Here is a 24,910-nt window from a genome sequence, read left to right on the forward strand (position 1 = left end):
TTCTTTGCAGCACTTGACCATATGACTGGGCAATAATCAAGATAAGATAAAACTAGAGCATGGCAGGACTTGCTTTGTGGAGTGTGGTGTCAAGAAAGCAGAGCAACTCTTTATCAAGGGCAGTCATTTACATTTTTAGTCATTTAGCAGACGCTCTTATCCAGAGCGACTTACAGTTAGTGAGTGCATACATTATTTTATTTTTCATACTGGCCCCCCGTGGGAATCGAACCCACAACCCTGGCGTTGCAAACGCCACGCTCTACCAACTGAGCTACATCCCTGCTGGCCATTCCCTCCCCTACCCTGGACGACGCTGGGCCAATTGTGCGCTGCCCCATGGGTCACCTCTCCTCATCTTTACAACCGTTGAATCAATTTGTTTTGACCATGACAGTTTACAATCCAAGGTAACACCCAACACCAAGTAATTTAGTTTCCTCAACTTGCTCAACATCCACATTATTCATTATCAGATTCTGCTGTGGTCTAGAACAGGGAATGATTTGTACCAAATACAATGCTCTTAGTCTTAGAGATGTTCAGGACTAGTTGTTGACCATCGTTGCCCTTTCAGAAACTTGGTTGACTGAAGAGACAGCCATGCTTTATGACATGTCTCCTTATAATGCTGTTCACCACTGTGGAACATCAAGAGTGGGAGGAGGAGTGGCCATTTTTGTTCATAAACGTTTTTAATTATTTGTTAGATCTGACCTCGCACTTACATTTAAATAACATTGATTTTGAATCTGATTAATAATTAAGATAAAACATGTTTATAATCAAGCCGATGTGGAGTCTGCTTACCAGTATTTTCTCACATCTTTCAACCCTGTGTTTCACCACTGTGTTAAACCACATACGAGAGCAGCAGAAGGGTTCTGGAAACCTTGGTTTACAACCGGTCTCAAAACATCCTCAGTTTTAAAAAACGAGTTGTATAAAAAGGTTCTCACAAATCCCGCTTCCCTGAATTCTGCAAATTACAAAAAGTATATGAACAAATTTACTCACCTACTTCGGATATTATATTGGTCATGTAGTGTATTTTATAAAAATAATTATCAAGGGAGGCAAAATGCTTGCTGCCATCAATCAATCAAATACTACAGTGGCAACATGTCATACTCTTTTGTTCCAGACAGCATCAGATACATGGGCTACACATACTTGTCACGATCGTCTTGACGAGAAGGAGTAGACCAAGGCGCAGCGTGTGAAATAAACATGACTTTATTTAATTAAAGCACGAAAACCAAAACAAAACACGATCGAGAAGTCCACAGTAACACTGACTGAACACGGAACAAAAACCCACAACCACAAGGTGAACACAGACAGTTTAAATATGGCTCCCAATCAGAGATAACGAGCCGACAGCTGACACTCGTTACCTCCGATTGGGAGTCACTCAATACAAACATAGACATCGACAACCAAGAACACCCAACATAGAAAATGAACACATAGAATGCACACACCCTGGCTCACCATAATGAGTCCCAGAGCCAGGGTGTGACAATACTGAGACAGAGGGGCGCTGTTTTCCTCGCCCGGATGATATTTCTCCGGTGAGATTCAGCCACTTGCGAATTGACAGAAAATTATGAAAACACAGAGAGACGAAAGATAATGGTTTTTATGTATAGTTTTTTTTTTTTTGTCAAATATTTGGGGAAGCATGGCTTACCTTGGCATCCATGAATACACACCACTGCTAGTCAGGTTACAGAACAGTAGGCAAGCCTAAGACCCCTAGACTTACCGAGTTTGTATAATCGGTTCCGTAACAATATGTATTCATATATTTGAGGCTTTCCTCTCGTGGATCTTGTTGAGGACATCAACAGTGTCCTCCAGCAGGTATTCAAAGAGGCTGTCGACCATCCTCATCTTGATGGCCAACTCCTCCTGCTGCCAATTCTGCATCTGGAGCTGTTCTCCAGGCAGCTCCTGATGCTGAACGAGACCAACAGGATACATTAGTGTGTGTGCGTGTGTGTGTGTGTGCGTGTGTCAATTATGGACAATGACAACACACTTGTAAAAAGCTTACCAGAATGTGGTCCACCCTGTCCAGCTTCTTCCGCTTGAGGCTTGTTGTGAAGGTATGGCCAAACTTCTTGGTCAGGTCCACCTCTACCTTCTTGAGGCCATAAGCCTTTAAAACCTCATTTGTTATGAATGCCTATGACAGACACAAACAGCGTTACTACACAATAATGCATGCACGACCGCACACCCACAGACACACAATCACACACACACAGCGCAAGAGTTGACTCCACAAATCCTACTTTTGTCTCACCTGAACCTCTGCCACATTATCAAAGCTGAGTTTGCACTTGTAGGTGCAGTGTCTGACCTCAGGCTTCTCCCATGACAGCCTCTTAACTTCTCCTTCTGGGAAGATGTCCTTTAGGATGTCCCAGCTGAGGTCAAAAACAGCCTTTAGGAAAATTAGAGACATACAGTGCCTTCGGAAAGTATTCAGACCCCTTGACTTTTTCCACATTATGTTACATTACAGCCCTATTCTAAAATGGATTACATTATTTTTTTATCCTCAGCAATCTAAACACAATACCCCATAATGACAAAGTTAAAACAGTTTTTTAGACATTTTAGTAAATGTATTAAACATAAAGAACAGATACCTTATTTACATAAGTATTCAGACCCTTTGCTATGAGACTCGAAATTGAGCTCAGGTGCATCCTGTTTCCATTGATCATCCGTGAGATGTTTCTACAACTTGATTGGAGTCCACCTGTGGTAAATTCAATTGATTGGACATGATTTGGAAAGGCACACACCTGTCTATATAAGGTCCCACAGTTGACAGTGCATGTCAGCGCAAAAACCTAGCCATGAGGTCGAAGGAATTGTCCGTAGAGCTCCGAGACAGGATTGTGTCGAGGTACCGATCTGGGCAAGGGTACCAAAAAATGTCTACAGCATTGAAGGTCCCCAAGAACACAGTGGCCTCCATCATTCTTAAATGGAAGAAGTTTGGAACCACCAAGACTCTTCCTAGAGCTGGCCGCCCGGCCAAACTGAGCAATCGGGGGAGAAGGGCCTTGGTCAGGGAGGTGACCAAGAACCCAATGGTCACTCTGACGGAGCTCCATAGTAAATCTCTGAAGCTGGAGACTCTTATCTCCCTCACTAACTTTAAGCATCAGTTGTCAGAGCACCTTACCGATCACTGCACCTGTACACAGCCCATCTGAAATTTGCCCACCCAACTACCTCATCCCCATATTGTTATTTATTTTGCTCATTTGCACCCCAGTATCTCTATTTGCACATCATCTCTTGCACATATATCAGTCCAGTGTTAATACTAAATTGTAATTATTTTGCACTATGGCCTATTTATTGCCTTACCTCCATAACTTGCTACATTTGCACACACTGTATATATATTTTCTGTTGTATTTTTTACTTTATGTTTTGTTTACCCCATATGTAACTCTGTGTTGTTGTTTTTTATCGCACTGCTTTGCTTTATCTTGGCCAGGTCGCAGTTGTAAATGAGAACTTGTTCTCAACTGGCTTACCTGATTAAATAAAGGTGAAATAAAAAAATAAAAAATAGGTCCTCTGTGGAGATGGGAGAACCTTCCAGAAGGACAACCATCTCTGCAGCACTCCACCTATCAGGGCTTTATGGCAGATTGGTCAGACGGAAGTTAATTTGCACATGACAGCCCGCTTGGAGTTTGCCAAAAGCCACCTTAAGACTCTCAAACCATGAGAAACAAGATTCTCTGGTCTGATGAAACCAAGATTGAACTCTTTGGCCTGAATGCCAAGTGTCACATCTGGAGGAAACCTGGCACCATCCCTACGGTGAATCATGGTGGTGGCAGCATCATGCTGTGGGGATATTTTTCAGCGGCAAGGACTGGGGTACTAGTCAGGATCGAGGCAAAGGTGAACAGAGCAAAATACAGAGAGATCCTTGATGAAAACATACTCCAGAGTGCTCAGGACCTCAGACTGGGGCAAAGGTTCACCTTCCAAAAGGACAACGACCTTTAGCACACAGCCAAGACAACGCAGGAGTGGCTTCGGGACAAGTCTCTGAATGTTCTTGAGTGGCCCAGCAAGAGCCCGGACTTGAACCCGATCTAACATCTCTGGAAAGACCTGAAAATAGCTGTGCAGCAACCTGAGAGCGCTTGAGAGGATCTACAGAGAAGAATGGGAGAAACTCCCCAAATACAGGTGTGCCAAGCTTGTAGCGTCGTACCCAATAAGACTCGATTCTGTAATCGCTGCCAAAGGTGCTTCAACAAAGTACTGAGTAAAGGGTCTGAATACTTATGTAAATTTGATATTTCAGTTTTTTATTTGTAATAAATTTGCCAAACTTTATTAAAACCTGTTTTTGCTTCGTGATTATGGGGTATTGTGTGTAGATTGATGAGGGAAAAAAACGATTTAATCGATTTTAGAATAAGGCTGTAACCTAACAAAATGGGGAAAAAGTCAAACGGTCTGAATACTTTCTGAAGGAGGGTCAATCAAAACCACACAAACAATGAGCAACCACTTAGAGAAATCCTGTAAAAAAGAACGGCGGGTCAGGAGGTTTTCGTCCCCTACTATTCCACCATGTTAACTAATTCACACTAATTGAGTGAAATAGCTGATTGTGTGAATCAATATGTGAATTGTCAGCTTCCTGCCTCCTGTTGGTCTCCGGGCCTCTAGAGGTCATCTGTGTTCCCCTCTGCCTTAGTTCTTCCTCGTGTGTCCTAATTAGCTTGATCCAGGTCACCTGTGCCTTGTTTCCCCTTGTGTATTTTAGCTGTGTGTTTTCCCCTTGTTTCTCACTTGGTTATTTGAGTCCTGGCTATGTGTCTCCTGCTTTGTTCCACCGTGTCTTTCCAAGTAAGGTTTTCTAAGTTATCTTTAGTTTGTTTTTCTCCCCTCGTGGAGTTATTTTGTTTTGCCTCCTGTTTTGTTAACATACCTCTTTCTGAGAAGAACTTTTGTTGGACTATTTGTGAATGGCGAAGAACCTTTGTTTTTACATTAAATCTACTGGCCTGGAGTATTGCCTTGGGTGTTTCATTTGGGTCCTACTACACCTCCTCTGTGGCTAAGGGGTATTACCCCCAGCTCTCCACATCTGAGACCGGAGTTCTAGCACGGTTTGTGACAGAATAACCAAGTCCATCATGGACCCAGAAACACTCAGTTCCCAGGACCTGTTGGCGGTGATCACTCGACATGAGGCTTCTTTCCAGCGCCATGAAGCCGTTCTCAGCCGACAAGAGGAGCTGATGGCTAGACATTCTCAACTCCTGGCCGAAATGATGAGTTCCCTTCACCAGCTCTTTGAACGCCTCCTTGGTCCTCTCCCTTCCCCCAGGTCACCTCCCAGTGACGACAGGCCTTCTCGGTTGGCGGAGCCCCGACTACCACCTCCCAAGCCCCTTTTCTGGGGATCCTAGCTCTTGCCAGGGTTTCCTCACCCAATGCTCCCTCACCTTCGAGCTCCAATCCTCAAGTTTTCCCACAGACCGTTCCAAGATTGCCTACATCATTACCCTTCTTTCAGACAAGGCGCTCGCCTGGGCCTCTGCGGTGTGGCAGTCCCAGGAGGCCTGTTGTGATTCCCACGCTGCATTTGTAGAAGAGTTCAAGCGGGTGTTCGATCATCCTGTCAGTGGGCGGGAGGCTTCCAAGCGCCTACTGTCTCTCCGTCAGGGCTCCCGAAGCACGGCAGATTTCGCCATTGATTTTCGGACCATAGCAGCAAGGAGCGGATGGAATGATGAAGCGCTGAGGGTCTGCTTTCAGGGAGGGTTATCTGAGCCCCTTCAAGATGAGTTAGCCACCCGAGAACCAGCTGGAGATCTCGAGTCCCTCATAGCCTTGGCCATCCGCCTGGACAATCGTCTAAGAGAGCGGAGAACGGCTCGCCGCCAGGTGTCTCAGTCCCAAGTTCCTCGGAGCAGCTCTGTTTCTCCTGTTTGGACTCCGTCATTCAGAGCTTCCCCGGCTCCTGAACTGCTCCAGGATTCCCCGGAGAGCATGCAGTTAGGCCGTTCCAGGCTTTCTCCCAATGAAAGGGAACGTCGCATGAGGGAGCGTCGGTGCCTCTACTGCGGGGTTGCCGGCCACTTCCGCTCCACTTGCCCCGAGCTTTCGGGAAACGCCTGTCCCCGCCCCAGCTACAGGAGGGTTGTGATGGGGAAAATTAGAGCTCCTCCTACTAACGCTGTCCTAGCTATTCCAGCCACTCTGTCCTGGGAGGGCCACCAGCATCGGGTCCAGGCTATGATCGATTCCGGTGCCGCAGGTGATTTCATGGATGTAACCTTGGCTAAGGAACTTAAGATCCCTACCCAACTACTTCCTCAACCCCAGGCAGTTACAGCCTTAGATGGCAGACCTCTGGAACCAGGAAAGGTTACTGAGGCGACTCAGTCCCTGCGACTTACCATCTCTCAACACCAGCAGGAGGAGACCTTCTATCTCATTGACTCTCCCGAGTATCCTATTATCCTGGGTCACCCTTGGCTATGCAGACATAATCCCCAGATCGACTGGCCTACTGGCACCATTCTAAGCTGGGGTTCCACTTGCCAACTCACCTGCATGCTTCAGAGTCCCTCAGCCCCTAGTACCCAGTTTCAAGAGTCTGTTGACGTCTCCCTAGTCCCCAGTGTTTACCATCGGTTCAAGGCTGTGTTCAGCAAGGCCCGGGCTACTTCCTTACCGCCTCATCGCACGTATGACTGTGCCATTGATCTACTCCCTGGGTGCTGCCCTCCTAGAGGTCGGATCTTTTCCTTGTCCTCCCCGAGCACGCAGCTATGGACACCTACATTAAGGAGTCCTTGGCAGCCCGGCCTCATCCATGCCTCTACTTCCCCGGCTGGGGCGGGCTTCTTTTTTGTTGAAAAGAAGGACGGGGGTCTTAGGCCTTGTATTGATTACCGGGGACTCAACAAGATCACGGTTCGGAATCGATATCCTCTTCCTCTCATGGCCACTGCTTTTGAGCTGCTTCAAGGGGCTTCCATTTTTTCTAAACTGGATCTCCGCAATGCTTACCATCTCGTGCGGATCCGGCAAGGTGACGAATGGAAGACGGCGTTCAACACGCCCACGGGGCACTATGAATATCGGGTGATGCCGTTTGGGCTCACCAATGCCCCCGCAGTATTCCAAGCCCTGATTAATGATGTTCTCCGGGATATGCTTAATCTGTTCGTCTTCGTGTACCTGGACGATATCCTCATCTTCTCGAGGTCACTGAAGGAGCATGAGGGGCATGTTAGCCGGGTTCTCCAGAGGCTCCTTGACAATCACCTCTATGTTAAACCTGAGAAGTGTGAATTTCATGTTTCTCAGACTCAGTTTCTCGGGTTTATTGTCACTCCCGGGCACTTAGAGATGGATCCCAAGAAGGTCGAAGCGGTCCGCAGCTGGCCCACACCTGCCACGGTCAAGGAGGTTCAACGGTTCATTGGCTTTTCTAACTTCTATCGGAAGTTCATCAAGAATTTCAGCTCAGTGGTAGCCCCCTTGACGACGCTTACCAAGGGAGGAGGGACCAAGGTTCACTGGGGTCCGGAAGCAGCAGGGGCCTTCGAGGATCTCAAGCGCCGCTTCACGTCTGCTCCGATTCTGGTGACTCCTGACCCAGAAAGACCTTTCGTGGTGGAGGTGGACGCCTCAGAGGTGGGGGGTGGGAGCCGTCCTGTCACAGAGGGGTGAGGATGGGAGATTACACCCTTGTGCCTTCATGTCTCGCCGCCTGTCTGAGGCCGAGCGCAACTACCACGTGGGGGATCTAGAGTTGCTTGCAGTAAAACTGGCCTTGGAAGAGTGGCGCCATTGGCTTGAGGGGGCTCAGCACCCGTTCCAGGTTCTCACAGACCACAAGAACCTGGAATATCTCTAACAGGCTAAGCGGATGAACCCTCGGCAAGCACGATGGTCCCTTTTCTTTAATCGGTTCCAGTTCCTCCTGTCTTACCGACCTGGCACCAAGAACGTCAAGCCGGATGCCCTGTCTCGAGCCTATTCTCCCGAGGTACAAGAGAAGCCCTTGCCATCGATTATTCCGAGGTCTAGGATCGTCGCACCTCTTCAGTGGGAACTAGAAAGAGGGGTACGAGAAGCCCTTGTCCATGAGCCCGATCCAGGCGGTGGTCCTGCCGGTCGCCTGTACGTTCCTCTCTCTGTTCGGGCCCGCGTCTTGCAGTGGGGTCATGAGTCGCCCTTGACATGCCATCCAGGCAGTGCTCGCACACTGGAATTCCTCCGACGGCGGTTTTGGTGGCCGTCCATCAAGAAGGACGTGCAGGTCTATGTTGAGGCCTGCCCAGTGTGCAACCAGGGAAAGTCGACGCGCCAGCGACCCCAGGGACTGCTCCATCCCTTACCTATTCCTCGAAGGCCATGGTCACACCTTTCTCTGGACTTTGTTACGGGACTTCCTCCATCCCAGGGCAACACCGTCATCCTAGTGATCGTTGACCGGTTCTCTAAGGCTGCCCGGTTTATTCCCCTGCCCAAGCTGCCCTCGGCTAAGGAGACTGCTGAGCTCCTCATGAACCATGTCTTCCGGATATTTGGCATTCCCCTGGACGTGGTCTCTGACCGAGGTCCCCAATTCTCGTCCCGGTTTTGGGGGGCCTTCTGCAGGCTTATTGGGGCCACAGCCAGCCTATCGTCAGGGTTCCATCCAGAGTCTAATGGCCAAACGGAACGGATTAATCAGGATCTGGAGACCACCCTGCGGTGTATGGCGGCCAGTAATCCCACGTCTTGGGCCACCTATATCATTTGGGCTGAATATGCCCACAACACCCTCCAGTCTTCAGCCACCGGATTGTCCCCCTTCGAATGCCAGTTCGGTTACAACCCTCCATTATTTCCAGAGGAAGAGGCGCAAGTTGGTGTTCCCTCGGCCCAGCGCTTTGTCCAACGCTGTAGGCGGACCTGGAAGAAGGCCAGGTGTATCCTCCTTCGGACCTCCCAGAGATACCAAAGTCAGGCTAATCGACACCGCCGGACGGCCCCTAGTTTCCGAGCTGGTCAGAGAGTTTGGTTGGCCACTAAGAACCTGCCCCTCCGGGTCGAATCCAAGAAGCTTTCCCAGAGATACATCGGCCCTTTCCGCATTGCTAGAAAGGTTAACCCTGTTTCGTATCGTTTGGTTCTGCCTCGCTCCCTTAGAGTTAACCCCACTTTCCATGTTTCACTCCTTAAACCTGTCTTGTCTTCTCCTTTTGCCCCCCCACGCAGACCCCCGCCACCTCCCAGGATCATTGACGGCCAGCCAGCCTACACAGTCCGCCGGATACTGGACTCCCGGAGGGTCCAGAACTCTCTGCAGTATCTGGTGGACTGGGAGGGCTACGGGCCAGAGGAGCGCTCCTGGGTTCCAGCCAGGGACATCCTGGACCCAGGTTTGATCCGAGATTTTCGCACCCTGAGGCCAGGGTGTTCTGGAAGGAACGTCAGGAGTCGTTCCTAGAGGAGGGGGTCCTGTCAGCTTCCTGCCTCCTGTTGGTCTCCGGGCCTCTAGAGGTCATCTGTGTTCCCCTCTGCCTTAGTTCTTCCTCGTGTGTCCTAATTAGCTTGATCCAGGTCACCTGTGCCTTGTTTCCCCTTGTGTATTTTAGCTGTGTGTTTTCCCCTTGTTTCTCACTTGGTTATTTGAGTCCTGGCTATGTGTCTCCTGCTTTGTTCCACCGTGTCTTTCCAAGTAAGGTTTTCTAAGTTATCTTTAGTTTGTTTTTCTCCCCTCGTGGAGTTATTTTGTTTTGCCTCCTGTTTTGTTAACATACCTCTTTCTGAGAAGAACTTTTGTTGGACTATTTGTGAATGGCGAAGAACCTTTGTTTTTACATTAAATCTACTGGCCTGGAGTATTGCCTTGGGTGTTTCATTTGGGTCCTACTACACCTCCTCTGTGGCTAAGGGGTATTACCCCCAGCTCTCCACATCTGAGACCGGAGTTCTAGCACGGTTTGTGACAGTGAATAGTGTGAATCTATTATTTTACACCAAGGCTTACCATCCTGTAGCTACGCTTGCTACGGGTCTCCAGATCATCTCCCTCTGCATATATCCCCAGAGGGATGCCTGGCTTGTCCTCGTCAGCCAGGATGCGTGGCCCCTGGGCCAGCTTGTTTTGGGTCCAAATGTGCCCAATGGCCAGGTGCACCAACCTGGTCACCACAGGCACTGTGTGGGGCACCACCATAAGGATCTTAGCCTTCTGTGGCTTAGGCTTGGGCTTGACTGGGTCTTTGGCAGGCTCTTTGTCACCTGATTTAGCCTGGGGCTGCTGATTTCCACCTGCCTTGGCATGGGGCTGCTTCCTCTTTGCCCCACTGTGGCCCAAATCATTGTCGAACCACTCATCCCCGAGCTCATCCAGCAGCTCATCCAGCTCATCTCGAGGTTTGGTCTTTTTCACCTCTTTGGCTGGACCGATGACTTTGGCGACGGTGGTGCGGCTAGCCTGTGTCTGGACAGAGTGTGGAATAGAGAATAGTTATACTAGGAGACTGTACTGGAGACTTCAAAAAGAAACTTCTCAAGACATGGACAATACAAAAGCATCGAAAACATCAACCAATATATTGGGGTAACTCACCTGGCTGTTGCTCTGCTCAGGAGGGTAGGGTGAGCACCTGCCAGTGCTGCTGGTGCTGCTGCTTCGGCCACTGCTGGAGCTGTGGCTGGAACTGGAGCTCGAGTTGCTCTCCTCAATTTCACTCTTCCCAAAGGACTCAAAATCCTCCTTATAGTCAGCCTCAGCCTAAAGGTGAAAGACACATTCAGCGACCCACAATAGGACATTACCTATAGCCAATGACTAGGTACTACATGTATATTCCAAATAAATAATAAAAGTTACTCCCTTACCTCTTCCTCTTTCTCCTCATCCGAGGACACCTTCTCCTCCTTCTCCTCAGTGCCAGAGCTGGAGTGGACCACATTGCCATCGGAGGCCTTGGGGGGTTCTTGTTCCCCCTGGGAGGCTTGGGTGATCCACACGGCCAGAACCTCCTTCTTCAGGCAGAGCACGGCTTCCTCCACGGCGTCCAGCTGGCGTTTCCATTCTAGCAGCTTCTCCGCCTGGCAGCGACGCTGACGGAGCACATGCTCACACCTTGTCAGGTACCTAGCAGATGAGACATATCAATTATTTCCCCCACAGATGAACATGTGAGATTACATAAATCCATATCTGATGACAAAGTGTGTTGTAGGGGTACAATTTAAACTAGATAGAAGGACATCAAAATGGAGTTACTTTGAAACCTTGTTGGCCACCTTACGACTCCTTCTTCCCCATGACTGAACCTCCTCCTATGGGGACCATATATTACAGTACATGTAGTTAGTTACTTATACAAAATCATGGTTATGCTACTAAGTACAGTACATACAAAATAATAATGGTGTTACTAAGTACATACAATAATGGTGTCACTAAGTACATACAATAATGGTGTTACTAAGTACATACAATAATGGTGTTACTAAGTACATACAATAATGGTGTTACTAAGTACATACAATAATGGTGTTACTAAGTACATACAATAATGGTGTTACTAGGTACATACAATAATGGTGTTACTAAGTACATACAATAATGGTGTTACTAAGTACATACAATAATGGTGTTACTAAGTACATACAATAATGGTGTTACTAAGTACATACAATACTGGTGTTACAAAGTACATACAATAATGGTGTTACTAAGTACATAATACAATAATGGTGTTACTAAGTACATACAATAATGGTGTTACTAAGTACATAATACCGTAATGGTGTTACTAAGTACATATAAAATCATAGCGGTGTTACTAAAGTACCCTAAAACTTAAATTAAAATGCTGTCTCAAATAGCTGTCTGTCCCTTTTAAAGCATAGGTAGCATAAACCTAACCACATATATATGGATTTGCATAAATATTTCAAAAGACCCAATGCAAAGTTACACCTCACTTTTCAATTTTTTAGTTATTACATAAAACCAATTCCGAAGAATGTCGTAAAATGTTTTCCCGGTCCTATTCCCTATAATGTAAACTCCAACAGAAAATAACTTCAACCGTATAACTTCAAATTAAACCCAATCGTTTGCACTCATGACTACTGGTTTCAATTAAATTTTCAACCAATTTACAAGCAAATACTTGATGAATTTATTGTTACAAATCAACTTGCAAGGTTGCTAGCCAACTAGCCTGCTAATGTTAGCCCTATATGCCTGCTAACGCTATGTTAGCACGGAATGAGTAAACCAGTTGTTATCAACACCTAGCTTACAGCTAGCTACATTAAAGTAAACCAAAGTTTTGAGCAAAATCTGTGTGCATTAAGTAAATACAGTAGATGCCTGGCTCCAATAAAAGCCTGTCTCTAATAAGCGGCAGTTGGGTTCAGTGATTGAAGCAAATAAACGCCTGGCCAATAATGGAAGTTTTACAGTACATACAATACACAGTGAGTTTATTCTCAGGAAAAAAACAATACATAATGTCAGATCATGCCTATTACACATATGAGCCATTGGAGACAATAGACTGTAATTAATTAATCAGCACATTTACCGTGCCAGGGGTCTCCATTCTGAAATAGCCAGTCAAAGAAGCGACCACTCTGTTCAAAGATTGAGCATAGACTGACAAACTGCTAGTGACACTCTAAAACAGAATGCTGCCTTAATGATGTAATAATACAGTGCATGGTACATGTAATAAGGGACAGAACACGGAGGATGAAGTAATCCATTTGAACATTCTATAGAGCACTCAATGTGGTCAAATGTGTGATGTCGTAATGGAACATGTTTTCAAACCATGAAATAATTGAATTCACGTGTATTAAACTTGTTATTTTTAACTTTTTCATATAACTATAACTTAAAATCAAATATTCAGTTACTTTCCTTGCGACTCTTGCCAATTGTATTTCAAAATAAAAGTTGATAACGCTGAAGATGAAACAAATTGAGCAGTCCCATCTCCATCTCTGACTGACATTGAGTGATTCGTTCTATACATTTAAGATTAGGCCACCATCTAGTGGAAAATGTATGATATACTGTAGTTATACTACACCATAGTTTCAAATAGCCTATGGCCCTTTCAACAATTGCATTGATATTTATAGTGTAATGTTCTTATTCAGTTCCTTAGGCCTACAGCAGTTTTGACTCATGTTATTATTGATAGGTTAAAAACTTCCACTCCAGAAGGATGTCCAAGCCATTCATTGTATGATGCTTTAACTGAAAAAAAGTATTTCGCAAATAAATTAAATCAGGTGTGACATCAGGCATTTTCAATGGTACATGGTTGACAGTAAACATGAATTAAGATGATCAATTAATATATGTTAGCAATATACTAGTTTCTATATAACATAGGCCTACTGTACTTGATCTAACACTGACTGATTATTGGGATGATTTCCATGCATAACCAACCCCTTTCCCTCCCTTCCTTCCCCAGGCAGCCTGTGTAGCCTACGTTAATCTCAGCTAGACTCCTTGGCTCCCAGCCTCTCTTCTGGATTTAGCTGCACAGCACTAATCATCATCACTCAAGGAAACCACGCGAATTCGTTTTTAATCATAATCTCAGACAATTTGAGGAATAAGAGGAGAATTAGACGAATGTTGTGTCATTTTGATAGCAGGTGCCCTGGTAACTGGTAGTATGGAGAAAGAGACGTCACTTCAAGGTAAATGTTGTTTTTACAGATGAATATTTTACAGATGAGTTAATTGGTGTTTTCCCGAACGATCCATTACTGTATTCCCTAGAGCCCATTGTAACGTGTTGTTTCTAGTCGTTCATTATGTGCTCTGATTATACTATAATGCGCTGAAATGGTTGTTGTCGTTAATATGCTGTGTTCATGAAAATATCCTATTATTCCACATATACCTGTTGGAAGCTCAGTTTTTATTATCTTTTATTTCATTGATTCGCGGGCGACCCATGTATGACACGCACAAATTAGGCGAAAGGGAGTATAACTTGGCAGATCTTGATGCAAACAATTCCAGTATGCATTAATTAAGTGTTGTGCAAGATAACAGCCATGGGAATATTAGCTAATTAAAAATGTCACAGAGAATCTCAATGGAGTGGTTAACTTGATAATGAAGATTGAAAAGCATGTGAACATTCTGATATTATATTATATATCAAGGATTTTATTATTGGTTAGGCTGTCTTTTACTCATTCGCAGCTAAAAGCGGAATAACAGTACAAACAAAAAAGAAACAAGGAAATAACAGTTAGCTAGCTGAAGGAAAACATATATTTTATTCTAGCTACCCCATGCCCTTACAGTGTTTGCAAAGGAAGATGCTCATGGTTTATGCGGTCCTAATAAGTTTTTTTGTTATTGGATGTCATTGATGTATTGTTGGCTACTATGACATATTTCATATGGCAGAATTAAAAGTACTAGTAATGGTCAGCTCATCTATATCTTCAACCTAATTAAAGTCCAGACTGATATGATTTACATCATGTTGCTTATATGATATTATGTACTATGAGGCCAAGGTCCAGTTTCAGTTATGCCAACACACAAAGCACAATAGAATATAATACATCGGTCTTTCTCAGTGTACTGCCTGTCACTGGCTGTCCCTCTACTGTAGCCTAGGTTAGGGCAGAGGCAGCGCTGCAGTCATGTCTCCTGTGGCTGTACAGGTCTGAAGAGCTGCTGATGAGTGACTCACTCTCTCTCTTTGCTCTGTGCCTCAGCTCTCTCACACTCCAGAATGCTCCTTTCAGCTCCTGCTCAGTGGAAACGGCCTTGTCTCTTCTCTGTCTCAGACAGTGTCGCAGCTAACCGCTGTTCTGTTCTGCCATTGCCAACATACAGTGCTTTAATAGCCCCATAGAACAACAGCTTGAGGAAGCAGCCAGGTTTATCATGTGAGGTCCAATGGAGCAATGGGTTTGATAATGGTGTGATGAACCCCTGGCATTTACTTTATCATCCAATTATGTGCTCATATTCAGGGCATTTTAATATAGCGCATTGGGTAGATTTGTTCAGTAATCAAATTGCAATCAGGAAAGGTGAGGTTAGAGAGGATCGGGTCATTATTTTACTCAATATAAATACATGTTGTCCTATTGGTACTTTGTAACTAAGGCATTCAGTTTTCAGCATCCCCATTTTGGAGATGATTGTGTTTCCTAGAAATAAAAGTGTAAAAAGAAAGCCATCTATCATTCTCCTTACATCCCTCTATAAGTGCTTGGTTCATTGGTATATATAAGTTATTAGTAGTTCACTTCACGCAAACAGCTGTTAAAGCTAAAAGAAAATGGCACCTCATCCAGGGAGGTTATTTTGCTTTTCTTTTCATCCATCTGTGTGAAATGGCAAGATACACCCAATTACTCAGCAGTCAAATATCAATAGAGCCGTACGCCTCCACAAGGATCAGACCCCTTTGATTTGGCAACATCATCACTAAAAGGAAAGGACCTACGGTCAGATAAAGGTGACTCTGGTGTGTTCCTACATCGGAGGACAGGTTAAAACAGCGAAGCTCGAGGCAGGTGGACTTACTGTCTGAGAGAAACAAATCAGTTTTCTAAGACTGTAGTCTGCATAAAACAAGACTGAACAGTGGATTTTTCAGCTTGTTATTAGCTTCAGGTTATCAGATTGAGTTACAGAAAAAAAGTCTGTTTTCTAGGACTAGGCACAGACAAATATGACCAGTATACATATTTGCAGATCATCAGTAGCTGCAGTCAAATGACCAAATTGCCCTATAGTGGCCTCATGGGTGGAATGTTATTAATATTTTTCATAATTTAATCATTAATAAACATACAACAACAAAAAAACGCTGAAAATCCGGTGTTTCTATGTCAAACGTTTTTGTTATATTTCAGTCTTCTGTGATGTATATAAAGTCTAATATTGGGATACAAACTCAAAACGTTATACATTTCAACTCCATATCTGACATGGTACAGGTGTCTTCTTTGTTTTAAGACCATAACCATGTGTGTGAGGTGTAGACTTTTGTTTCAAAGTACATTTGTTTAAGACTACCAAGAAACACTCTGTGTGACCCTGATTTAGCCCACTGCAGTAAAAGGTTAGATGGAATCCGCAGTAGGGAGAAACAGCGCCACTGGCCGCCCCACCACCATTGTTATTGTTTTTGTTGCTGAGCTGAGCAGCATGGTAAAACAAATGTGCAGTACATATTGTGCTCTTCTATCGCACGTGCAATGATGTCAGAGGGGGGAAAACTGTGTTCGTTGTTTGCAGTAACTTCTATGCTGTTGTAATCACAAACGGACATGGCTGTTTCACCATTAACGATTTCAGAATTGTTTTAATCTATTCTCTCTCTCTATGTATCTTTCCCTAGCACTATGTTGATCCCAGCAGCCCTCCTATCCAGAGATGCTCACCAGCTCAGACAAATCTCTCTCTCTGATGGCCGACCACTGTGCCCCAGAGGGTTTGGCTTCCGGTCCCAAAGGCAGCACATCCAGTAGGGGGATGCACAGCATTCGCTCCTCCCTCTCTCTCCCTGAGCCCGAGGCATGGCGCCGGACCTCCAGCCCGGGAACCACCCGTCAAGGAGGCCTAGTCCAGGGGTCCCGCTCCTGCTCCTTGCAGGTTCCCCACTCCGGCCTGGAGACCCTGGATCTACCCCCGCGGGTGGCCAGCTTCGACGTCCCTTACAGGGTGGAAGAGGCAGGGTCGGACACAGGCTCAGGGTCTGTGAGCCCCTGTAGTATGCAGAGGAGACGTGGTGGCATCGTGGATCAGAGGGATGTGATCAGGGCCCACGAGTCGCACAAGATGCAGAGCACACCACAGGCCCGCAGGAAAGACTGGGAGTAAGTACACAAGATGGAGGGGGGAGGGGTTCTGTCTTCACATCTCTGGCATGTGTCAAGATGAAAAGAAGCATAAATGTACAGAATGTATCCAGGAATAGAATGGATACAATCATTTATAAGAATGCACATAATAATCAGCCTTTGGTTGAGGTGTGGCAGATTCTCATGTTATGCTGTGATAACAAGACAGAATTACCAAAGTGGTCAATAGTCAATGGGCTCGCCTCACCTGGCTGCAAGTTCATTGGGCTGTACAGTGTCCCTTCAGACCGTACAGTGTCCTGTCTGACTGGCTGTACACATCTGTAGATTGAATCTGATGCTGTGTTACAATATTATTGGTGGTTGGGTTCTATCTACTGTATGCGTAGCTTGCTTGTGGAACTTTGAGCTCTGGAGCTCTGATTACCTCCTTAGCATCACTCAACTGTGGAGTGCCACTCCATCACGGTAACCCCACCCCCTCTCTCCCCCCTCCTCCCCCAGCACATCCTCTTTATCATACAGTACATACTGCACATACTGGTATTTACTGGGTTCTCTTGTTGTAATTCTCTCTTTGTCTTTGTCTCTCTAATGCTTTCTCTCTCTCTCTCTCTCTCTCTCTCTCTCTCTCTCTCTCTCTCTCTCTCTCTCTCTCTCTCTCTCTCTCTCATGCTTCCTCTCTCTTTCGATTTCTCTCTTATGCTTTCTCTCTCATTTTCTCTTTTCCACTCTCTCTCTCTCACTCTGTCATACACACTTACGTAATTACTCTTTTGTATCCCTACTACACTCGCACACTCTCTCTCGCTTCACATCTCCCCACCGCCCCCTCACTCATTCATCATATACAGCCAAACATAATTGGGAGAGTTGTTTATTTCTGGTTGCAACCCAATGTTCCAATGTGCAACATTCAACGCAACGGGTCGACTCTGTCAGTCTTGCACTATGGTATCTATCAGGTTTGGAATCATTTAAAAGATCAGTCTGGGAATCACTGGGAATTCACCTCAACAACAGTTTTTACTTGTCAAAATGATATTCACTTTGGGAACTCACACAGTTATTCCCACTCATTCCCCCTTAATCCCACCTCTAGTGTTTGTGCAGTAGAAAGTCCAGCAGAAAGGCCAGACAATAGGGTTTATCTTAGTGTAGTGTGCATATCTGACCATTAGAGGATGCCACAGAATCAAACAAAGTATACCGTGGAAAATCAAATAGATAGTGGCAATGATAATGGAAAGAAAAGTTCTTGTTCTTCCCAGCTGTACACAAAAGAGTTTGGGTATTTGCTAAATATGAATGGTTGCTACTGTAAATATTCACAATTAACATCCAAATAGCAGGAGAGATGATTAGGCTATACATGTAGTGTATGACTGTTTTCAGTCAACTTTGAAGTAATTCTAAGTATCTTACAAAAGGTAACAAATAACTTTTAATGAAATACGAGTGTGTGTCTATTAGAAATACGGTACAGGATAGGGATTACTGTAGGAGACATAAACAACGTTTTTCCATTATCATAATGCAACTTTGATTGAGAGGGTGGGGTGTGGTGTACAGTTACGTTATTAATAATATGTCTGTTTATATAAGCTTCAGTTATTGGTAAGACCAGACCGACATAACTCAGGAATAGAGAGTGTCTGTTGCTAGGTAACGGAGATAAAGAAAAACTCTTAAAGCCACTCCAATCAGCGTTGGTCGGGGTGAAATCCTCAGTTGACAATTACATAAATGCTCTTCAGAGTTCTGCCAATAAGTACACCCATTAATGTTTTAACTCATGGTGCATGTCACCGGCATACATTTCTCCCCCTTTCAAAGGAATATGTTTCAAATGGGCTGTGCTTATTTATTAGAATTTCCTCCTCCTAAGTGTTGTAAAGAGATAAATACATCATGAGTTTTTCCGCCATGTCTAAAGACACAAGAGATGGCACCGGAAATGCTATTTTCCTCTTTGTAGCTCCAATACAGAAAGTCTTTCTGAAACGCATAATAGTAGAGATGTAGTGCAGATTTGGACCCCACCTACTATATCCGGTTACCCCACCAGTACAGACTGTAGGTTATTCAGTTGTTCCTGATGATGTCATCATAGGAACAACCATGCTAACCCTTTTGATGCTTTGTATTATAAAGTGACATCTGAAGGCATGAGAATGATGATGATGATGATGATGAGCTGAACTAATGATGATTGCATGATTAAGCTATCAATACTTTGATGATTAGATATTGGAATATGATTGTTGTTGCATTCAACCGTAGATATCCTATTAAATTACTAGATGGGCTATTTCATAAACCTTCAAAGGTCCAGAATGGGCTGAAAATGGCAGCTATATTGGCCATGGATAAATCCAAACCAGTCTAATTGGAATGAATGGCAGTAGAGGCAGAATCCTGATTTTACTTATGCAGGACAATAAAAGTAAGACGTGATATATCAGACATTGTCTAATAGAATTATTGTCAACCTAAAATATTGTCATATAATTATAAATACAGTATATATGGTTTTATACACATTTTCTGTATAAATAGCCTCTAAAATATATGTAAACAGACCATAAATGTCTAAATGTTTGTTTTCTTGGAAAGCTGTGCTATTATATGATACAATATCAGTACTTGTTGCATTTACAACTTGTCTAATCTCTATCATCAACTGATTTCAGCCAGTGTATGGCTGTGGATTGACTGCATTGTTTGAATGGAATGTTGGTATATTGGCAGTTACTTACTTAAAACATTTATGGAATCATTCCTCTAAAACTGGCTGGCTAGCTAGCTAACACACATACAGTGCAGATACATTCTTCAAATTCATTACTTTACACAATATCTTATCACAGCACTGGCAAACCATGGTTCACCAACTCCCTGACCAAAATGGCTGACCTTTATCCAATCATAAGAAGGTTAATGTCCATTCTAGTGTTCTAATTCCTAATTCTATGCTTTCAACATATGAGCAGTGCTCATAGTCATTCATTTCACTTCTTTCACTGGAATGAAATATTGTTTGAAGGCGGTATTGGCCCCTCCGTTTATCTAGAGGGACTGAAACCTTGACATGGTGTACCAGAAGTTGAGTTGCCCTGGGGGAGAAACCGATTTCTGTAGGAAGTGGTTGCTCTATTGTGCAACATGGCTTTTGTTGGCTAAATGAAAAGAACAGAGCAGAAATTCAAGAGAGCTGTGTCGCTATGGAAACAACTGTTAAGAGAGAGAAAAATGAATTTAATGTTTATAGAAATTGACAAATGTAGAGATAGGACCACTTCATCCCAAATCCCCCCCATAGGGATAGAGGGAGGTAGGGATGGGGGGGGATTTGGGATGAAGTGGTCCTATCTCCACATCTCCCTCCATCCCCATTGGGAAGGGAAGAACAGCGGCAGATGGAATGAGAGAGCTCCATGTTGCCAAATTAGGTCTCCATCACACTCTGAGCGGGTGTGAAAGTCCCTGCTTTCTTCTCCTCTCTCTCCCACATAAAGGGGGGCAGTGCCTCAAGATCTATTTCATGATCTATTTTTATTTCAGACATGATATTCCAATATTAGCACAATGACCTGGATTGGTTAAATGTTTTTAATAGTAGCCTACAAGTCTGTCTTCATTAATGAACATACTGTATCTCAAAGCTCTCACTGTGTAGCCTAAAGCTAATATGTAACATTTAAGGTGGACACGTGGAAATCTGTTCATAACACCAGAGGAAACTTCAATTGGCCAATAAGTTATTATCAGACTTCTTTGTGTGATAAGGTTTACCTTTCGATTGGGGAGGCTTTCAGTAGTTTTCTTGGTTCCAATAAGTTATCTTTGTCTCAAGTCTTTGTTTTAGTGTTATGGTGGTGGCTCTACAGAAACACAGTTTATGTTGATAGTGTGTTCACTAATGCAAGGACTGTGACCTAGTGGTACCAATGACACAGGTCATGTTTTGCAGACATTTTTGTTTAAATGCATTGCAGAGAAATAGGCCTATTCGTGTGGGCAGATTGTCTGTCACCTTATTTTCTAGCTGTATTTTACTATAACATAATGCCAACACATAGGATCACTAATGTGTTCCTTTACTTTCAAAGGTGATTTTACCTCCACCCCTCTAACCCTACCCCCTTAGGAATTTTGGTTGTTGTTTTAAATTTAGAACTTACAACGCCAGGGTTGTGGGTTCGATTCCCACGGGGGGGCAGTATGAAAAAAATAATATATATACAGTGGGGAGAACAATTATTTGATACACTGCCGATTTTGCAGGTTTTCCTACTTACAAAGCAGGTAGAGGTCTGTAATTTTTATCATAGGTACACTTCAACTGCGAGAGACGGAATCTAAAACAAAAATCCAGAAAATCACATTGTATGATTTTTAAGTAATTAATTTGCATTTTATTGCATGACATAAGTATTTGATACATCAGAAAAGCAGAACTTAATATTTGGTACAGAAACCTTTGTTTGCAATTACAGAGATCATACGTTTCCTGTAGGTCTTGACCAGGTTTGCACACACTGCAGCAGGGATTTTGGCCCACTCCTCCATACAGACCTTCTCCAGATCCTTCAGGTTTCGGGGCTGTCGCTGGGCAATACGGACTTTCAGCTCCCTCACCTTCCTCATGATCATTGATGCCCCACGAGGTGAGATCTTACATGGAGCCCCAGACCGAGGGTGATTGACCGTCATCTTGAACTTCTTCCATTTTCTAATAATTGCGCCAACAGTTGTTGCCTTCTCACCAAGCTGCTTGCCTATTGTCCTGTAGCCCATCCCAGCCTTGTGCAGGTCTACAATTTTATCCCTGATGTCCTTACACAGCTCTCTGGTCTTGGCCATTATGGAGAGGTTGGAGTCTGTTTGATTGAGTGTGTGGACAGGTGTCTTTTATACAGGTAACGAGTTCAAACAGGTGCAGTTAATACAGGTAATGAGTGGAGAACAGGAGGGCTTCTTAAAGAAAAACTAACAGGTCTGTGAGAGCCGGAATTCTTACTGGTTGGTAGGTGATCAAATACTTATGTCATGCAATAAAATGCAAATTAATTACTTAAAAATCATACAATGTGATTTTCTGGATTTTTGTTTTAGATTCCGTCTCTCACAGTTGAAGTGTACCTATGATAAAAATTACAGACCTCTACATGCTTTGTAAGTAGGAAAACCTGCAAAATCGGCAGTGTATCAAATACTTGTTCTCCCCACTGTATATATTTTTAAAAAATAAAAAAGAATGTATGCACTCACTAACTGTAAGTCGCTCTGGATAAGAGCGTCTGCTAAATTACTCAAATGTAAATGTAAATATGTATTTTTGGAAAGTGACAATTTTGACAAAATGTCAGTGTTCATCCTTGAACACTGAAATATATATTGCCATGGAAACGGAAATATGTTTTTTCTATCTCATGACAATTCTCATTCAGATGTACAGTGTGTTGAAAATTGCCATAGGCTACTGAAAGACGTGGGAGGGGTTGCGCAAGTGTGCGGGAGCTCGCGCTCACTCTGTTTCATGGTCATTTGGAGGCAGGTAAACACATTGAAAGATAATCGTTCGCGGATCAAACCAGTATTCTAGCGCCAAATGTTTCTTTCTGTTGAAACAATTACATTTCTCATTGTTAAACGGATAAAGGAATTCGAAAATGTTTTAGACTACACAAATTGGTCGCTTCGGAAAGTTACCAAGATCTATTTTGACTGGATGAGAGGAGATGCGTAAAGTTTTTGGAGACCAGGATACATGTCCCGTGGATTCCATTGTCTAACGAAGATCAACTGGGTTTAGGCTAAACATGCATTCTATAGTGTACGTTACTGAATGTATATGTTTTTATAAAGTTTTAAGTGAAAAGTCGGTGGATGTTGTTCCTGTTCCGAGTTTATCCAGTGATGCGCTTACGTTACTGAATGTATATGTTTTTAGAAAGTTTTAAGTGAAAAGTCGGTGGATGTTGTTCCTGTTCCGAGTTTATCCAGTGATGCGCTTATGTTGAAACTTGTCTGGAGCGTAGCTGACCATCACCGTTCACTCGCCCAGACAGATGGGGTGATATAGATGGAAAGATGTTACAATCCGTGTAATCGAATCGTTATAAATTATTATTATTAAAACTCAGCACGAAATGTACCTTTTGTAGTTTACTTCAGCATGGAATGACATGCATGGGGGTGGGGGGGGGGGAGTTGGATCTTTGCGCCTCAACAGGTCGTCTGTCAATGGATATTTTATTACTCTACCAACACATTTGCTTTTTCATTTGTTTTGATATCCAAGGCAACAACATTTAGCAAGTTTTATTCTCGTTTTTCCCTCCATAGAATGGCTCGGTTTGGAGATGAGGTACAGATGACGATGGATTCCCGTGACTCCGGGGACCCAGAGCGCGGGGAGGACGGTGGGGACACTGCGTCAGGTACAGGGTCAGGGACGCTAAAACAAACCAAAGCGGCGAGGGCGCGCACCATGGCTCTCTACAACCCTATACCCCACCGGCAGAACTGCCTCACTGTCAACAGGTCGCTCTTCATATTCGCCGAGGACAATTTAATTCGGAAAACCGCCAAGAGGTTCATAGAATGGCCATATCCTTCCTTATACTATACATACTCACTCACACACACACACTTTATGCTTACCTGAATATCACAGCACTCTAGATTCGTTTTGTGTTGTCCGTCCGTTGTCAAACAGTATTGCTACCTGCTACATTGACTGGTGCATATCAGCACCATGGACAGCGCCCATACTTATCTAGCGCGCTATCCCACAATATTATTCACTATTGAAATTGACTCAATTAGTTGATTGTTTTGACTTCACTTTGACTGGGTTTGTAGTTTATAATATAATGGCTGTCCTCAGTCATCATTTGTTATGTATTTCTTTAGATTTGTTTGGACTGTGATAGTAAGCCTTCAGTTTCTTATTCTTTTTTTAATTTTTCTTCTTCATTGTTTTGAGGTACAGCACATTTGTCTGTTAGTCAGTCAAATGTTAGGCTACTGTCTGTCTGCCTGCCTGTCTGTCTGCCTGTCTGTCCGTCCTGCTGTCTGTCCTGCTGTCTGCCTGTATGTCTGTCTGTCCTGCTGTCTGCCTGTATGTCTGTCCTGCTGTCTGTCCTGCTGTATGTCTGCCTGCCTGCCTGCCTGCCTGCCTGCCTGTCTGTCTGTCTGTCTGTCTGTCTGTCTGTCTGTCTGTCTGTCTGTCTGTCTGTCTGTCTGTCTGTCTGTCTGTCTGTCTGTCTGTCTGTCTGTCTGTCTGTCTGTCTGTCTGCCTGCCTGCCTGCCTGCCTGCCTGCCTGCCTGTCTGTCTGTCTGTCTGTCTGTCTGCCTGTCTGCCTGTCTGTCAATCTATCATTTGTAATGACAACTACTTATAATTCCTGGTCTTCCTTCTTTTCCGTTATCCATCTCCCTCAAACCCATAGATTTATCTCAAATGCTATAAAATGCTCAGCAAATGAGGAAAACAAATCAAATCAAATTGTATTTGTCACATGCTTGGTAAACAACAGGTCTAGACTAACAGTGAAATGCTTAGTTACAGGCCCTTCCCAACAATGCAGAGAGAAAGAAAATAGAGAAATAATAGAAAATGATCAAGAACGTGGAGTTCTGTCTGGCTATGGTTGCTGTGTGAATGTGAGCTGGCTGTGCTCACTGTAGTCAACAGGTCATGAGTGTGATAATTAGCTCTGCATACTGTGGGCGTAGGTTGTAGGCATATCTGTGCTGCCTTGTTGCACGGTGGAATATAAACCTGTCTATAAATAGGTGTCAGGACAAATTAAATATTAATTCACTTTTACTTTTTTCTACATTACCATCAGTCCTTGTACCTCATCACATATACTCTCAGAGTTTAGGAAAATGAGCTATTGCTACAGTGTTGTGTTTAACCATGGAAATACATATGTTTTTGTTGTTGCCTTTTTCTATGCTAAATCTATCAATATCAACCAAAGACTACAGAGACTGC

At 44.0% G+C, this 24,910-nt stretch overlaps 2 protein-coding genes across 6 annotated transcripts in view; one reads left to right on the top strand and one right to left on the bottom strand.

The window, feature by feature from the left end:
- Window positions 1–1,682: 1,682 nt before the first annotated feature.
- LOC121534651 (centrosome-associated protein 350-like) lies at window positions 1,683–12,697 on the bottom strand. The gene is made up of 8 exons (XM_041841232.1): window positions 12,621–12,697; window positions 11,306–11,361; window positions 10,915–11,173; window positions 10,643–10,807; window positions 10,058–10,513; window positions 2,312–2,452; window positions 2,060–2,191; window positions 1,683–1,962 (listed from the first exon to the last, which is right to left on the bottom strand). Exons 1-8 carry the CDS (start codon window positions 12,636–12,638, stop codon window positions 1,804–1,806), a joined length of 1,386 nt encoding a protein of 461 aa, XP_041697166.1. The 5' UTR covers window positions 12,639–12,697; the 3' UTR covers window positions 1,683–1,803.
- An 878-nt stretch (window positions 12,698–13,575) lies between these two features.
- The window catches only part of LOC121535336 (voltage-dependent R-type calcium channel subunit alpha-1E), a 63,993-nt gene continuing 52,658 nt past the window's right edge, over window positions 13,576–24,910 (top strand). For 3 of the 5 annotated variants that reach the window (XM_041842301.2, XM_041842303.2, XM_041842302.2), the window contains exons 1-3: window positions 13,576–13,755; window positions 16,437–16,914; window positions 23,251–23,514. In XM_041842301.2, the coding sequence (XP_041698235.1) occupies window positions 16,472–16,914; window positions 23,251–23,514 (707 nt within the window). In that variant the 5' untranslated portion in view covers window positions 13,576–13,755; window positions 16,437–16,471. Of the gene's footprint in view, window positions 13,756–16,436; window positions 16,915–22,464; window positions 22,739–23,250; window positions 23,515–24,910 lie in introns of those variants that run through there. The other 2 variants (XM_041842304.2, XM_041842305.2) reach the window with 2 other exon arrangements.

Source organism: Coregonus clupeaformis, chromosome 21 (genome assembly GCF_020615455.1).
Source record: "Coregonus clupeaformis isolate EN_2021a chromosome 21, ASM2061545v1, whole genome shotgun sequence".
NCBI classification, from domain to species: Eukaryota; Metazoa; Chordata; class Actinopteri; order Salmoniformes; family Salmonidae; genus Coregonus; species Coregonus clupeaformis.